At 42.2% G+C, this 18128-nt stretch overlaps 1 protein-coding gene across 1 annotated transcript in view; it reads left to right on the forward strand.

Annotated features, from left to right (window-relative positions):
• Positions 1–7745: 7745 nt before the first annotated feature.
• Positions 7746–18128, forward strand: part of SCAMP1 (secretory carrier membrane protein 1) — a 1252061-nt gene continuing 1241678 nt past the window's right edge. Inside the window, exon 1 of the mRNA XM_044063705.1 lies at positions 7746–8148. Within this exon, the coding sequence (XP_043919640.1) occupies positions 8092–8148 (57 nt within the window). The 5' untranslated portion in view covers positions 7746–8091. The remainder of the gene's footprint in view (positions 8149–18128) is intronic.

Below are 18128 nucleotides of genomic sequence, written 5' to 3' on the forward strand. Positions count from 1 at the left end.
TAGCTAAGTAATGGGACTGGAATGGCTGCTGGTGGGGGTTGAGGTGCTGTGTGTGTGTGGGGGGGACCCGATCCATTAATGTTCCTAGGGCCTCATTTGACCATGATCCAGCTTTGAAGTATATACTTTGTATCTTCCTCTTGCATTTGTCTATGTGTCCATGTGTGAAAACGTGGTACAGGATTGGAGAAAACTCGGAAGAAACTACAGACAAAACCGGAGAGAACCGAGGTTGTTTTTAAAATTAACAGCAGCCTTCTAGCTGTACAGTAGTTCAATGCAGTAGAGAGTTTTGCACTGGAGATTTTTTTTTTTGCTTAATTGAACCCAGCAAACTGGATTAATCACAGCAAGTGAATCAGTTAAGGCATTGTGGACCACCAGACTGAAGTAAGCATTTTTTAATGTGAATATAAGCAGATTTTCTTTCTTATTTTTGGAAAGGGGAGGGGTGGTGGTTAGGCTGTGTGTGTTTGCATTTGTTTAAATATTTTAAAGTTTGGCTTTTGTGTGTGTGTGTGTGTGTGTGTGTGTGTGTGTGTGTGTGCGCGCGCGCACGCATTTGTTTAAACATTTGGAAACTGGGTATTTATGCTTTTTTATTGTACTCTTCTGCCCTCTTTCTGTTGGTTGGGTAAGGGTTAGCTAGCTGGGCTGTGGGTTAAAGTAACTTGCCCTTTCATTTGCTCAGCCTAAATTCTGCCATTAAGGCTGGCAAGTGAATATTTGTTTTAATAAATTCGAATAATTTTATTCTTTTTTGGGCAAGATGGCTGTCTGTTCTGTGGATAAATGTAATTTGTCCTTTTCACTTGGTTGGTTTAAATTCCACCCATAAGGTGCATTTGTGCGAATAAATCTGAATATTTTTGCTTTTTTTGGGGGGGGGGTAGGCAGTAACTTTGTCCTTTTCATATTATTTTAAATGCTGACAAATGTGCATTTGTGTGAAATAAAAAGAAGTTGTCTTACCATAACGTTCAATCTGTGTTGTTGATCTTTGATCATTCATTACTGATGGGTTATCGGTTCCGTCCTCGGAACCGGGCCAGCCAATATCAAGCTCGCATCAGCCAAAAACACTCGAACCAAGGTCCTACCCAGAATGCTCTGCTCCCTGTTATCTCAGATCAAGTTTGCAAGTTGATAGATAAAGGTAGAGGCTACCTCTGGTCATAACAGACCTACAAGAAAGGAGTACATGAGATCAACCAAGAACCTCTGGAAGGGGGACGGAAGGTGGGAAGTAATGAATGAACAAAGATTAACAACACAGATGGAACGTTATGGTAAGACATAACTTCTTTATCTGATGTTGTTAATCTTTGTTCATTCCTTACTGATGGGACAGAGTCCCCAGCTACCTGTATTCCTGGGTGGCCCTCATGGAAGGACATTCCTGAGCACCATGGAACCAAAGGAAGCTCTACCTCTGGAGGCTAAGTCCAATTTGTAATGAAGAATAAAGGTATGAGGTTTGGCCCAAGTCGCAGCTGAACAAATATCATTGAGGGAAGCCTTAGCATGGAAAGCTGCTGAAGCTGCCATAGATCTTGTAGAATGTGCTTTGACTCTATGAGGCAAGGTGAGATTGTTTTTGCTGTAGATAAAAGGTAATACAATTTCTCAATCATGAAGCCAATGTAAGTTTTGATACAGCATGACCCCATCTAGGTCTAGAAAAAGCCAGAAACAGTTGGCCTGATTTATGGGTAGATTTTGTTCTGTCCAGATAAAATCATATTTGCCTAGGAACATCCTAGGAGTGCAGGCAATACTCTCCCTTGTTAGAATGGTTAGGAAAGAACACTGGAAGGTCAATAGCCTGGTTGATAGATCACTCTGACTCCACTTTTGGTAAAAAGGTAGAATTGGTTCTCAGTGATACCCTATCCTTATGGAAGATAAGATAGGGAGGTTTGATGCATAAGGCCTGAAGTTCAGACAATCACCTGGCTGATGTGATTGCAATCAGAAGCAAAGTTTTCCAAGAGAGATATTTTACATCACAAGAAGACGCAGGTTCAAAGGGCAGAGCTGTTAGAGCTTGCAGAACCAAAGCCAAATCCCAAGGTTGTACGGGTTCTCTAAAGGGAGGTTTTAGGTGGATAACCCCTTTCAAGAAAGTCTTACAGAGTCTGTGTGACATAAGTGAAGAATCTTGAAAACCATTATGAAAATTTGAGATGGCAGCTAAATGTACACAGATAGTAGAGGCAGACACCCCAGAGTGGAAAAGATGTGATAAGTAATCCAATACCATCGAGACTGGGGCTAACAAGGAGTCTATTTGAATATTTGCTGCCCATAGAGAGAACCTCTTCCATTTGCTAAGATAGATTAGTCTGGTGGATGACTTATGAGATGCAATAAGAATATTGTGCACAGGGGATGAAAGGTTTTCATGCCTGGCAATTATAGGAAGTGGAGAAACCAAACTGTCAGTTTCAAGGTTGTTAGATTGGAGTGAATCAGACCCTGTGGATGGGAGATCAATGTTGGAGATGGATTGAGGATCCACGGTTGAGCTAGCAGGTGAGGCCAGAGGAAGGGAAACCAGACTTGTTGAGGCCAGTATGGAGCAAGGAGGATCACTTTGCTTTTCAACTGTCGTGCTTTCTTTAGAAATTGGGAGATGAGGTGGAGAGAAGGACAGGCATAAAGAAGACCCGAGGGCCAAGCATGGACTAGAGCATCCCTTGGTGACTGTCCTTGAGGGGGGAATCAGGGCAAAGTAGTTGCTACACTTGTAGTTGGTTGGAGAGGCAAATAGGTCGCAGCAAGGCTGGCCCTAGCGGTGAAGATTTTTGCCACTATCAGAGGATTGAGGGACCACTCGTGAGACTGTAGAATGCACCTGCTCAGTTTGTCCGCTATCACATTGAAGCTCCCAGGAATGTGCGTTGCAATCAGAAAGCAGTTGTAAGCTATCGCCCATTGCCATATTCTCAAGGCCTCTCGGCATAACGGGTAAGATCTGGTGCCCCCTTGTTTGTTGATGTACCAGACCACTGACATTGTCTAATTGGATCGCAATAGTCCCTGATGGAAGGAAGGAGCAAAATGCTTGCAACGCTAGAAGCACCACCCTCAGTTCCAGGACACTGATATGCAACAGGGCCTCTGTCTCCAACCAGGTGCCTTGAACCGAGTTTCCCTGACATAGCCCCCCCCCCACCCCATGTGGGAGGCATCCATGGTCACCGTGGCTATCAGTTGATGGGGGTTGAAAGAGTGAGACCATTGTTGGGATTTTGAGACGTCCACCAGAGTAAATCTTGCTTGCATCTCTGAGTTACACTTATTTGAAAAGACAAATTATGTTGTAGAGGGTACCACTGAGTGAGAAGTAGCCATTGAAGGAGTCTCATGTGGAATATGGCTAAAGGAACAGTGGTAATCGAAGCTGCCATTGACCTCAATAGCTGAAGTACAGATCGAGCTGGGGATTTGTGGTGACATTGCAGCGGTTGAACTTGTCTTATTCTCTGAAGTCTATGTTCTGGAAGGGATGCTGTGCAATTTCTCATGTCCAACAGTACCCCTATAAATTCCAAAGACTGAGTTGGGGTTGTGGATTTGGAGATGTGATAGCCTCTGGATATAATCTGTTGTACCCAAGAGCTGGTTGGTATCTTTTGCCAGGCAGCGGGGTACAAGTAGAAATTACCCCCGACTGCTTCCAGAGGTGAGCAGTCGGGCAATGCTTCAGGAGCACTGATAGGGTTGACCAGAGAAAGAATCTCTGGAACCCCGGTTTTGCGGACCTCCTCTGCATCTTCCATTGAAGTTTCCCCCTCTGCTTTTAGGGGAGAACTCGGCATGTGCTCCTGGAAAGAACCGGGTGATTTCTTGTGCCAGATCTTTCTGCTCCTCTGATTTCTGGAGTAGAATTGCTGAGGAGTGGAGTGTCTGACACCAATGGCAGACAAGGCCTTGCCATCTTGTTCGCACCATGCCAGCATATCCTTGACTTTAGGGCCAAACAAAGAAGCGGTCTCTATAGGGGCATTCATGAAGGAAGCCTTAAAGGAATCTGCAAAGTCACAAAGGTGCATCCAAGCATGTTGTCTGGTGACTATACCTGCTCCTGCTGCTCTAGCCTCCCCTTCCATTGCGTGAGAAATAAGAAGCATGGAAGAGTTGGAAATGGACTCTAGAGTGGCTATCTGAGAAGCCACGTTATCACAGACTTTATCAGAAACAGCTCCTGTCAAGTTTTCAGAGAGCTGGTTGATAAGATCTCACTGAAGCCTGGTAAAATGTGTCAAATAATTCAAAGACCTTACAGCGAAGGTCGATGAAACAAACATACACTTCCCTAATCTGTCAATCCCCCGGGACTCCTTGTTGGGCAGATGGACAGTTTGGCTCTCCTCTGCCAAATCCTTCTTAGTAGCAGCTGCCACCACCATAGCATCTACTGAAAAACCTCGTGACCAGTGGGGGTGCTCAGCTGGGGGTGATAATATTTTATCTGGCCTCTTAGGTATCAGTTCCATGGTATCAGGAGCCTTCCATGCACGCTGCACGATGAGCTAGATGAGCTCATTGGCAGGCGGGGTAACCCAGGAGGTAGTGGGTTGGGCATGAAAAACCTGCAGGAATACAGATTCCTCAGAGGAAGGATTAGAGGGCTTACAGTCACCCCTCTGTCAAAGGATCTCGAGGATATCACCAAAGGACACTTCATCAGAGGGTGACCGTGGGGACCCTTCCCCATCATCGAAATCCATATCTTCAGTCAATGACTCCTCAGTGGAGTCCATGTCCTTCCTCTTACATGATGCTTTGCGGGGTGCTTCATCAGTGGGAAGTTCTGGGGAAGACTGCAAAGAGGGGTCTCCTGAGGAGGAAAGACCTATGGCTCTTGTGCCCAATGTCTGGGAGTTGAAGCTTGTGGCAGTTGCGGCACAGAGGGGGGAGAGGACTCCGACAAATGAGCTTTGCCAGTGGAGGCAAGCACCCACTCCATGGTCTGGAAGGCTGGCCCGCCCAAGGAGGGATGGAGCCCAGAACCGAGCACGACAACTTCAGAACCGGGGTCACACCCTGCCCCGACAAGCCCGCCCCAGACCAGGAGTCTGAAGAGGTCCGTGAACCGTAAGAGAGAGCATCCCTGGAATGTGCCATAGAAAAAATTGGCATGGAGCCAGGAGGCCCTCCCCAATGGCACAGCCACTGGTCTGAGAAGAGCACGATGCCCAGTGCACCGAAGGCCACAAAGATGACTCTGGTTCCAAAGTGAGATCCACTATTGGAGTCGGAGGGAGGGAAGCTGCTGTCAGAGTATAGGCTTTGAGACTTGAGTGGAAGTCAAAGGAGTATACATTGGGGTTTGAGGCAATATACACTCACCTGAATGAGGGAATGTGGACTTCGATGGTTGAGAGAGTCCTCTGACCACAAGCAACTGATCAACAAGCCGCAACACATCCTGTTCAGAAAGATTCTTGGTTGACCTCATGGAGAAGTCTGATGGGGATTCTGGCCTTTCTAGGAAAGGGCTATATTGACTGCTAGCAAAAGGATCAAGTGAAGGGGAATATTTGGTCCTTGCTAATTCAATAGGTGCAGAGCTCAGAGCCGAGGAAGTCTGCACTAAAGAAAACAGTGTGGAAAAGGTCTGCGCCGAAGATGTCAGCACCGTAGTAGTTGAAGGAGACTGCACCATAAAGGCAAAGATCTGCCCCAAAGGGTACGGTGCCGTAGTGAAAAGTGTCTGCACCGGCAATAAGAACGGTGCCGAGAAGGACTGCACCGAAGTACATGTCAGTGCCGAACAAATCTGCGCTGTGGAGTACAGAAGAGTCATACTTGGAGCCGAAGGTGACTGTACCAATGGTGCCGAAGGAGACTGAACCTGTATTGACGGTGCCGTTAGGGGTTGCGACAAAACTGTCGGAACCGTAGTTGTCTGCACTGGAAACTCCGGTGCCAGTATCGATAAAGGAGACATGGCTGTAGTCAGAATCATTTGGGGCGGTGCTGAGCCTGGAGCCGACAGGGTCACAGGTGGCAGCGCTGGAGTAGTAATCAATTTCACCTTCTTGTGAGTCGACTCCCTACGATCTCCAGAGGAAGAAGAAGGGAGTGACTTCAATGAAGAAGAGGAGAACGCCTCTTGCGGGGTTTAACTGGAGGGGGTGAGTACTCTGACCCAGAAATAGCTTCAGAGAAAGGAGACAAGGAAAGACCTTTCAAAATTAACTTATTCTTTCTCTCGTTGAGAGTCCTGGTAGAGAAGTTTTTACAAATCCCACACGGAGGATCTACAGTCAAGTGGGAGACATTAAGACAGTAGACACATAAGTCATGGCCATCGGAAAGCAGTAACTTATGGCCGCAATCCTTGCACTGCTTGAAACCAACAGAACTTTTCTTATCTGACATAACTGGTGTGGAGAAGAAGCACAGTAGCAAAAGGAAGAGTAACAGCTACCCAAGAAAAGGGTAAAAAGAGAAAAGGAAGGATTACCAACGATGGTAATGGAGAATTACCACAAGGTAAGAAAAGAGGGTTGTTGTATCTTTCGGCTTTTCCCGGTTAGGGGTTGCCACAGCGGAACTCCGGTCCGCTAATGAATGGCAGTAGATTTTTACGTACCGACTTGCCAGGCCTGACGCACAACCTTCAACGAAGGTACGCCCATTCACGCATGTCTCCACACAGAAGACGCTTTAGCTGAGAATCGAACAGGACAACGTTTTACTGTGAGGCGACAATGCTACCGCAGCACCACCACCGCAGCCTAACGTAAGAAAAGAGGGTAAAAAGGGAAAAGACTAAAGGGAGAGAGTCTAAAGTGTGCGATAGGGTAGGAAAATATTAGAATAAACATTTGAGAAAATATATAAACTGTCAAAAAATTATACACTTAGCTGAGAGTGGCTTGACACGGCTGTTCAGCAACACGGCAAACGAGATCTGAGGTAACAGTGAGCAGAACATTCTGGGTAGGACCTTGGCTTGAGAGTTTTTGGCTGACGTGAGTTGATATTGGCTGGCTTGGTTCTGAGGACGGAACCGATAACCCATCAGTAATGAATGAACGAAGATTAACAACATCAGATAATGAATTTTTTGGGTGTATGTGTGTGTGTGTGTGTGCAAGCTGTGCAATGGGAATTTATGTGAAATAAATTGGAAGCCATCCATCCATCCTCAACCCCTTTTTCCCATTTTACACATAGGGTTAGGGTGCCAGTTCAACAGTGAATCATCTGGAGCCAAGTACTTTGTTTTCCTTGGGAGGGGGTGGGTAGTTGTGTTGTTGATGAAATAACTGGTGCTCAGTTTAAAGATGGGCATTAATGGCTAATGTGCGTTTGTATGAATTAAACTGGAATATTGTATGAAACACATTTGTAAATGTCTCCAATTTTACAGAATGTTCTTGTATTATAATAGGTTGCCGAAAATAGTAGCTTGACTGGTGTTTAGTAAAAGCTCAAACTTGTGATCTGTGTACTCTAGCTCTTGATTTTCTTAGCAGGCTACAGGTACTTTGATAGTTACTTTCTGAAGTAGTAACTAAAATCTTAATTATTTATAATTGCATAGTAGCTATATACCCTGAATATATACTGTGGTAAGCAGAATCTGCGTTGGATATTGCTGAATATGAATAAGTGACTGATGCGTGTTTGGCTGAACTCGTGCTAGATAATCCCTCCCTACTTGAATAACGTTTTACACAGGCAGCCTGGGAGCACTGTCTCCTTAAATGACTTAGAGAAGTAAATGAGACGGAGGGAATGAAAGTAGAGACTTTACTTACGCCGATGATTGTTTGTATTTATAATCGTTTATGCCAAACTTCAACACTCGTAGAATTACAGACTAGTACCGGCTTTACAACCCAGTTAAATGCTGCACCTGACTAAAAATTGTCATCGTTTATACTCCTGAAATATAGCATTGCCATGACATCAGTACTAAGCAAATTTAGTGGTTGAAACGTCACTTCCGGATCTGCCATTTTGCAGAGGATTTCCAATGTTTTAGGTAGCTGCAAAGAAAAGTGAATCCTGTATCACTAACGTATCACGGCTGTTTTATTGTAATACATACAGCCAAGATCAGGCAGGATGTCGGATTTTGACAGCAATCCTTTTGCAGACCCTGACTTCAACAATCCCTTCAAGGTGAGAAAAAGCGGTTGTTTACCTGTGGTAATCCAAGTAGCTTGCTGCATTGTTGAAGTTTCTGGTAGGCTGAGCATTCGTGCATGCATATACTGACCAGTGCTGTCAATTGTAGTTATTTCTTTATCAAATTATATTGTAATTTCTAGGAAATGTTAGTTTAGGTGCTTTGAACCGGGCCAACGGTGCTGAAAGTCGGTAACTGGCGGCTGTCAGGTGTCATTTACTGCATCATATAGTTGGGATAGCATCCTTGTCATTACAAACTGACACTGTATAGTTTTTTTTCAATCGAAGCGTTAGATGCACTATTATATTGATTTAAATGTTGCTGTGTTGAAAGAATGAACTGTTTGCTCAGTTTATATGATTGTCAGAACTGGGTTATAAAATCCATATGTGGCGATGACTTTCGTGTGTAAAATGATACGGTATATCAGATTTTTATGATGTGATGTTAAGGTTTGGTATATTTTGCTTTACATATGTTGCCAACATTTGAAAAAATATGTTGGCATGAATGTGTTAATCATTGCTCTGAGCAGCAGCCTGCATTCTTTGATAACATGACATTTCACTGTTTTTGTCTTTAAGTAGAATTAATGGCTTTACATTTGTTTTGTTTTGTTATGCGATTGACAGTTGAGGTGAAATACATATGACGATAAAGTGCTTTTATTTGATAAAAATGTCATTGTACTTTGTTTCTTCTTCAGTACTTTGTATGGTAGAAATTAAAAGTTGTTTGCCTCCGGGCATGCACTGCTGGTCGTATACCTTTAAAGTTATGTTCAGGTTCAGATGTTACTGATGTATTACTGCTTTATTTTCTACGCAGTAAGATGTCACAAAATATGCCTAGACTGTTACAATGGAAGTTTTTTGTTTTTAAGATTGCAGCAAGAATTGTTTAATGGAAGTTTGCAAGTTTTATGACTGGGTTCTTGGGCTATACCTCTCAGCTGTCCAGATTTTCACAGAATGTTCTGATTTTTTCCTCATATGCTTGGTCTGTTTCCCCAAAAATTGTGGTTTTTCTGACAAATCATTGGCATAGCATTCAGGACTGAAGTCGGAAAATATTGACAGACACTTTTGTTTTAGACTTTTTATATTCTTTATAAAATTCATGCTAATATAAACCTGTTATTCTGTCACCTTTTTAAATTTGTAAGTGTACTGTTTAAAAATTGTCCCCCCACATATTTTTTGGCTTTGTCCAGATTTCTAGCTATAAAAGGTTGATGTGTATGCTTGGGACATTTTTAGGAAAGACCTTGGCAATATAGAGGTCTTGTTGATTTATTTTTTTAATAGAAAAAAAAAAACTGTTGTCTACAGGAAATACTGCACATCAAAATACTATCCTTAATGTGACTATTGGGTACAGATGTCCGAGGCAGTGATGGGACAAGTTTTTAGAATTCTTGAATAAGCATGCATAGAAAGTCTTTCTGAGCATTATTAATGACGTGTGTGTTTCTTCTGTTCATATTTGTTTGGGAAACATTCGTAGAAGCTGATTTGAGTAGTAGTATAGACTCTGTACAGTCGTAGTTGGGTTTATGTATGTCATATCTTGGCACATAGTCTTTGAAGCCATTTACATGTGTGCAAGTTTGTAGTGGCAGCTCAACTGCTATTTTACATGTGAGATGTTGTGGTGTTTGTTTACAGCAGTTTGCTACTTGTTTTCCATTTTGATATGACCATCATGTACAGTGGATATAAAAAGTGCACACACCCCTGTTAAAATTACAGGTTTTTGTGACATAAAAAATGAGACCACAATAAATCATTTCAAAACTTTTCCCAGCATTAATGTGACCTATGACCTGTACAGTTAAATTGAAAAACAAACTACTCTGTTAGGGGAAAAAATATAAAAAAGAAAAAACGTACAGTAAGCTGGTTGCATCAGTGTGCACACCCTTAAACTAATACTTTATTGAAGCACCTTTTGATTTAATTACAACATTCAGTCTTCTTGGATACACACCTGCCATCAATTTAAAGAGACTCTTGAGTAACCCCAAATAAAGTTCAGCTGTCTTAGTAGGATTTTCCTGACATTTACTTAGTTGCCTGCTACAGCAAAAGCCATAGTTCGCAGAGAGCTTACAAAGCATCAAAGGGATCTCATTGTTGAAAGGTATCAGTCAGAATTGTACAAAAAAATTTCAACAGCATTGGATATACCATGGAACACATTGAAGACAGTTATCAAAAAGTGGGGAAATAATGGGACAATAGTGACGTTGCTAAGAACTGGACATCCCCCCCCCAAAATTGATGAAACAAGACGAAAATTGGTCAGGGAAGCTGCAAGAGACCTACAGCAACACTGAAGGAGCTGCAGGAATTTCTGGCAAGTACTGGTTGTGTACTACAGGCAAAAACAATCTCCTGTATTCTCCATATGTCTGGGCTATGGGGTAGGGTTGCAGGACAAAAGCCTTTTCGTACACAAAAAAACATCCAGGCCCGGCTAAAATTTGCCAAACAATACATCATCTCCCAAAAGCATGTGGGAAAATGTGTTATGGTCTGATGAGAACAAGGTTGAACTTTTTGGCCACAGTTCCAAAAGGTACATTTGGTGCAAAAACAGCACTTCGCATCACCAAAAGAACACCATCCCCACAATGAAGCATGGTGTTGGCAGTATCATTCTTTGGGGTTGCTTTTCTTCAGCTGGAACTGGGGCTTTAGTCAAGGTGGAGAGAATTATGAACAGTTCCAAATACCAGTCATTTTTGGTCCAAAACCTTCAGGCATCTGCTAGAAAGCTGAAGATGAAGAGGAATTTCAACTTTCAACATGACAATGACTTCAAGCATACATCCAAATCAACAAAAGAATGGCTTCACCAGAAGAAAATTGCAGTTTTGGAATGGCCCAGGCAGAGCCCAGACTAAAATCCAACAGAAAATCTGTAGGGTGACCTGAAGATGGCTGTGCACAAGGGATGCTCTCATAATCTGACAGATTTGAAGCACTTTTGTAAGGAAGAGTGGGCAAATATTGCCAAGTCAAGATGTGCCATGCTGCTAGACTCCTACCCAAGAAGACTGAATGCTGTAATTAAATCAAAAGGTACTTCAACAAAGTAGTAGTTTAAGGGTGTGCACACGTACGCAACCAGCTTATTGTACGGTTTTTATTTTTTTTATATTTTTTCCCGTAACAGATTTGTTTTGTTTTTTAGTTTAATTGTACAGCTTATAGGTCACATACATTAAAGGTGGGAAAAGTTTTGAAATTATTTATTGTTGTCTCATTTTTTTTTATTTCACAAAAACTTGGCATTTTAATAGGGGTGTGTACATTTTTTTATATCCACTGTACTTCTTGAGCTGATTAGGAATCTACCTGGAGGTGTGCAAGGTAACTTTCATTATTTGCTGGTTTGAATGCCGGGCTGTTTGGTGGCTTTAAAAGATGACCAATGTACACATTATAAAATAGTGTAAATTTAGTTAACACAGATTTATACCTGGACATAACTGTGTATTTTATGTGCTTTTTTATGGTTGTCCTAAGTAAAGCTCAAGTAATATTTGCTTAAGCCACGTATTACAATGTGTGCTTGTTTAAGCTCAAGTACTGTTTGCTTAAGCCACGTATTATAATGTGTTTGCTTGTTAGGGACCAGTTTTGAGTATAGTATTGCTTCCAGGGGTAGCTTAGATGCCATGCAGATACCACAATGATACAGAGATAGAGAAGAGGAGGTAGTAAAGTGTAACAAGTTAGCACTTAGGAAGTAGTAAACAGCACAGGAGACAGGATAATTTGAATAATGAATAAGGTGGAGTTTGCTAATATCTTAGCAGTTTACATACTAACTCTTGATGCTGGGAAGATCAGAAAGATGTGGGTTCTGTACCGCTTGTATTTATTGGCATTGGTTTACTGGGTTAGTCTAACTGGGTCTAAGGATACATTTTTAGCAGAGGCTTGGGGAGAAAAGCTCCAGTACAAAAATGCATTTTATGGTTAACAAATACACTTGTTGAGAGTTATAAAGCAGTACAAAGTCATGAAAACAATGCAGTATGATGTAATTTTGTAATAATACCTTAGAATGCAGAAATGATGGAGCTATAAATGTCCTGTTTCAAGGAAAGTATGTGAGAATTAAAAAAAATAGGAGGTGAAAAAATAAAAGGAGTATTCATTATAGTATATGGAGACCCCTGAGATGCAGGTTGTTATATGAACTATTAAAAGACAGCTGAGATGCAGTTTGGTAAGGTGACAGTAAGAAAAGAGGGGGATGAGGTGAAAATCTTAAGCGGTGAGGGTTGAGAGTTGGTGTAGGAGTTATGGTGATTGCTTCACAGACATATAAAGTAAGGGTTTGATTCTCACCTTTGAAGGATATTGTCTTGGTTTAAAGTGGCCCACAAAGGCAGCTATAAGAACTGGAAAGATAAGTGAAAATGTGCTGTAGGGGAAAGGAGAAAAAAGGTTAGTGATAGTGAGTGTTAAATATGTGAGAAGAAGAGAAGTGAGAAGGATGGTAGAGTGAATAAAATGACTTTTGAAAAAGTAGTAAGGTGAAAAGGCCAGAATGAGATGAAGAAATGGAAAGTTGAATTCACATGTTGTATGACCTTTTGATTGAATTGGAAAGTGGTAGTTTTTAAGTTCTAACTCTCAGGATGGGTTAAGTTAAAATCCTGCGTGTTTGTTTGGGGGGATGTTAAACTGAAGTCTCATCCCTAAGTTGGTTGTTTAGGTAGGCGATATTATGGGGGGGGGGGGGCTGCATTCATAAGGTTCCATTCCTCAAAAGACTTGTTAAACTCTGTGTCCATTCTCCAGATATGTTGATAGCATATGTGGATTGAAGATTACATGGCACTTGTAGAAAAGAGTATGTTGTTTATTAGGGACATCACAGTAAGCAAAATTTATTTTTAATCCTTTTCAAGTGCAAGTCTTGTACTTGACTCTTTATTATTTTACTTTTTCTTATACAAAACCATTCCTATTATTTTATTCCACATTCCCTACAGTATACACATTCTGTTTTTTTTCCAATTTACCCTGCACAGTTCCCCTAATTCTTATAAATTATCAGTTCCTCCTTCATGCTCTCTAACCTTGATGCATCTAACTTCTTTTGTTGTTACCCCCATACATACTTGATGTGTCTTCTTCTTTCGGCTGCTCCTGTTAGGGGTCGCCACAATGGATCAACTGTTTCCATTTCTTCTTGTCCTGTGCATCTTGCTCTGTCACACCAACCACCTGCATATCCTCTCTCACCACATCCATAAACCTTATCTTAGGCCTTCCTCTTTTCCTGTTACCTGGTAGCTTCATCCTTAGCATCTTTTTCCCAATATACTCTGCATCCCTCCTCAGCACATGTCCAAACCAACGTAATCTTGCCTCTCTGGCTTTGTCTTCAAACCTTCCAACCTGGGCTGACCCTCTAATATACTTATCCCTAATCCTGTCCATCCTCGTCACACCCATTGCAAATTTTAACATCTTCAACTCTGCCACGTCAAGCTCTGACTCCTGCCTTTTTGTCAGTGCCACTGTCTCCAACCCATATAACATAGCTGGCCTTACTACCCCCTTGTTAGACCTTCCCTTTCACTCTTACTGGTACTCGTCTGTCACAAATCACTCCTGACACTCTTCTCAACCCACTCCACCCACTCCATCCTGCCTGTACTCTCTTCTTCACCTCTTTTCCACACTCACCATTACTCTGAACTGTTGATCCCAAGTATTTAAACTCATTCACCTTCGCCACCTCTACTCCCTGCATCCTCACCATTCCTCTGTCCTCCCTCTCATTCACACACACATTCTGTCTTAGTCCTGCTGACCTTCATTCCTCTTCTCTCTAGAGCATATCTCCACCTCTCCAGGGTCTCCTCCACCTGTTTCCTACTCTCATTACAAATCACAATGTCATGTGCAAACATCATAGTCCACGGGGACTCCTGTCTGATCTCGTCTGTCAACCTGTCCATCACCATTGCAAATAAGAAAGGGCTCAGAGCTGATCCTTGATGTAATCCCAGCTCCACCTTAAACGCATCCGTCACTCCCACCCCAGACCTCACCGCTGTCACACTATCCTGTACCACTCTTGCATACTTCTCTGACACTCCCGACTTCCTCATACACTACCACAACTCCTCTCTGGGCACCCTGTCATATGCCTTCTCTAAGTCCACAAAGACACAATGCAACTCATTCTGACCTTCTCTGTACTTCTCCATCAACACTCTCAGAGCAAACATCGCATCTGTAGTGCTCTTTCCTGGCATGAAACCATACTGCTGATCACTAATCATCACCTCCCTTCTTAACCTAGCTTCCACTACTCTTTTCCATAACTTCATGCAGTGATTGATCATTTTAATCCCTCTGTAGTTACTACAGCTCTGCACATCACCCTTATTCTTAAAAATTGGTACCAAAACTATTTTTCTCCATTCCTCAGGCATCCTCTCACTTTCCAAGATTTCATTAAACAATCTAGTTAAAAACTCCACTGCCATTTCACCTAAACACCTCCATGCTTCCACAAGTATGTCATCTGGACCAACAGCCTTTCCATTCTTCATCCTCTTCATAGCTATCCCGACTTCCTCCTTGCTAATCCACTGCACTTCATGATTCACTATCCGCACATCATCCAACCTTCTCTCCCTCTCATTCTATTCATTCATCAACCCCTCAAAGAACTCTTTTCATCTGCTCAACTCACTTTCCTCACTTGTGAGTATGTTTCCCTCATTATCCTTTATCACCTTTACCTGCTGCACATCTTTCGTAGCTCGGTCCCTCTGTCTAGCCAATCGGTACAGGGCCTTTTCTCCCTCCTTAGTGTCCAACCTTTCATACAACTCTTCATACGCCTTATCCTTGGCCACCTCTGTCTTTGCCATGCACCTCATCTCGTTATACTCTTGTTTACTTTCTTCATCTCTCTGACAATCCCACTTCTTCTTCGCCAACCTCTTTCTCTGTATACTCTCCTGTACTTCTTCATTCCACCACCAGGTCTCCTTGTCCTCCTTCCTCTTTCCAGATGTCACACCAGCACCCTTCTAGCCATCTCTCTTACTAGCTCTGCTGTAGTTACACAGCTGTTCGGTAACTCTTTCCTGAACTCCACCTCACAATTACCCTTTTTCAATTTCTACTATTTGATCCTTGGTGCTGCCCTCACACTCATCCTCCTCTTCTTGATCACCAATGTCATCCTACAAACCACTATATCCTATGCTGCCTAACTACACTTTCCCCTGCCACCACTTTACAGTCTCCAATCTCCTTCAGACTGGCCCTCCTTCATAAGATATAATCCACCTGTGTGCATTCTCCTCCCTCTTGTTAAAATACGTATTCGCCACAGCCATGTCCATCCTTTTCGCAAAATCCACTACCATCTGACCTTCTGCATTCCTTTGCTTAACACCATACCTACCAATCACTTCCTCAACCCCTCTGTTCCCTTCACCAACATGCCCATTGAAATCTGCTCCAATCACTAGTCTCTCACCCTTGGGTACAGTCATCACCACTTCATCCAACTCACTCCAAAATTTTTCTTTCTCATCCATCATACACCCAACTTGTGGAGCATATGCACTAACAACATTTATCATTACACCATCAAGTTCCAGCTTTATAAACATCACTCTATCCGACACTCTTTTCGCCTCCAAAACACTCTTAGCATACTGTTCCTTCAGGATAACCCCTACACCATTTCTCCTCCCATCCACACCATGATAAAACAATTTGAACCCGCCTTCGATACACCAAGCCTTGCTTCCCTTCCATCTGGTCTCTTGCACACACAGTATAACAACCTTCCTTCGGTCCATCATATCAGCTAGCTCTCTCCCTATACCAGTCATACTGCCAACATTCAAAGTTCCGACCCTCGCTGTCACAGTCCTAGCCTTTACCTGCCTTCGGGCATGCCTTCCCCTCCTCTCCTCCTTCGGCCAACAGTAGCCCAATTTCCACCAGCACCCTGTTGGCCAACAGTACTGGTGGCGGTCATTGTTAACCCGGGCCTCGACCGATCCGGTATGTATATCTGTACTGTTGTCTGCATGTATGATTTGGCAAAATTTTACGCCGGATGCCCTTCCTGACTCAACCCTCCTCATTTATCCGGGCTTGGGACCGGCACAAAGAAATGCACTGGCTTGTGCATCCCCAGTGGTTGGGTTACATCCTTGATGTGTAAACCTTCTAAAAATGTGGTGCCATTTTTTTTCCATATTTTAATGTTTTTTGGGTTCATTCTTTCTTTCATCACTTTTATCAGCAATTGTTAAGAAGCAAATCCCTAAATAAAATTCCCCAAAATTGCTAGTTTATTTAACCAGATTTACTCTAGAACCAGCATGCTGGTTCGATGTATAAGTAACATTTGTATTCTACAATATCACAGTCAAAGGAGGCAGCGGAACACAGCAGTAAAATTCAAGAATTTAATCCCAGAACAAACAGTAAGCGCTTTTGCAGCAGCAGCTGCTTCATCAGACAAATAAAGATCCAAACTGTAGTACTTTTAAACAGCAAAGCAGCCAATTAGCATGCAAAAACAATTAGGAATTAACAAGAGCCCTTAAAGCCACACCAGAAAATGCAGCTCAAAGCTCATTGTATAAACACATTTCATTCATAAAAACATATAAAGCATTTCATTCAACAGCCAAAAAATGCAGCTCAGAACTCATTATATAAACATGAAAACATTTCATACTTAAAAGCATATAGAACATTTCATTCATAAGAACATTATAAAAATACTGAACATAATTAATATCTATCTGGCTAAGGGCCTATTCATTAAAACTGGTTTAATAGAAAATGTATCATTGAGGCCTTTCCCCATATTAGCTTTCATTCTAATAATCCAGTTCAATTCTTTGCTTTCTACCTTAGTTTTCTGTGGGCCCCCCGTATACCCACATTGACTGTTTCAATAACCATAAACTTAAAATTGTGCTGAGCACCTAGTAACATGATGTGCTTAGTTAAAGCATTAGTCTCAGCTCTCCTGGAGATATCGTCCTGTCTCGTAGCCTGCGTGTTATCATCCCAATGTAGAAACAGTAACAAGCCGTGCAGTAGGCTAAATAAACTAGATTCACTGTGTTACAGTTAGCTCTGGCTCTGAAAAACATCTTTTTATGCATAACTGGATGTTCAAATGCAGCACTACTGTCAATCAAATGACAGTAGTTACATGCCCAAGGAAATGTACCAATATTAAGCTGTGTATCAGTATTGGAGTTATTTTTTGGAGGACTGGTTTACCTACACCATAGTCTTTGTCCTTTGTTGCCTTAACCTTTGTATTTCGTTTGGATTCTTTATGTAACAGGGTCATATCTGAAAAAGGGGCGTGATCCTGTTTCCGTCTACCTTACGTAAGTAAATGCTTTCTTTTCTATGTCGTTTTTCATATTTCACTTAATGCATTCCATCCATCTCCACAAATTTTCATTTATTGTTTTTTTTTTGGGGGGGGGTGCATTGCTGGTACCTCATATCCATTGTCAGGTGTTCCAGTTCCTTCAATTCACCCCTGGACTGCACTCCATAATTCTTGACTGGTTCTGACACAGAATTTAAGGCCACTCTGGGAGGACACTGTATTGAGCAAAATTCACTGACAAGTGCTAGGCTAGATGCCCTTGTGGTCCATTTTAAGTCTTGCCAATTTCCCTTTTGCGCTCAAAATAGTCTATCCCATATGGTTTGGATTTGTCTTACCCATCCCACGATTGATAATGCTGTATTGCCCCTAATTAGAATGACTGGGATCGTACCCTAGATAATTTGAGGGATCCAAGCAAGGAATAAAGCATTTAAGAGCTGTTTGTGTCCAATAGTAGTACCGGGGGTTGTCCTCGGATAAACTTTTTTTTCCCATTCATAGATCTAAGTTGCACTTGAGAATGAAGAGGTATGAACTT

The sequence above is a fragment of the Protopterus annectens genome, chromosome 2.part2 (assembly GCF_019279795.1).
Source record: "Protopterus annectens isolate FY-2018-M chromosome 2.part2, PAN1.0, whole genome shotgun sequence".
Taxonomy (NCBI): Eukaryota; Metazoa; Chordata; order Ceratodontiformes; family Protopteridae; genus Protopterus; species Protopterus annectens.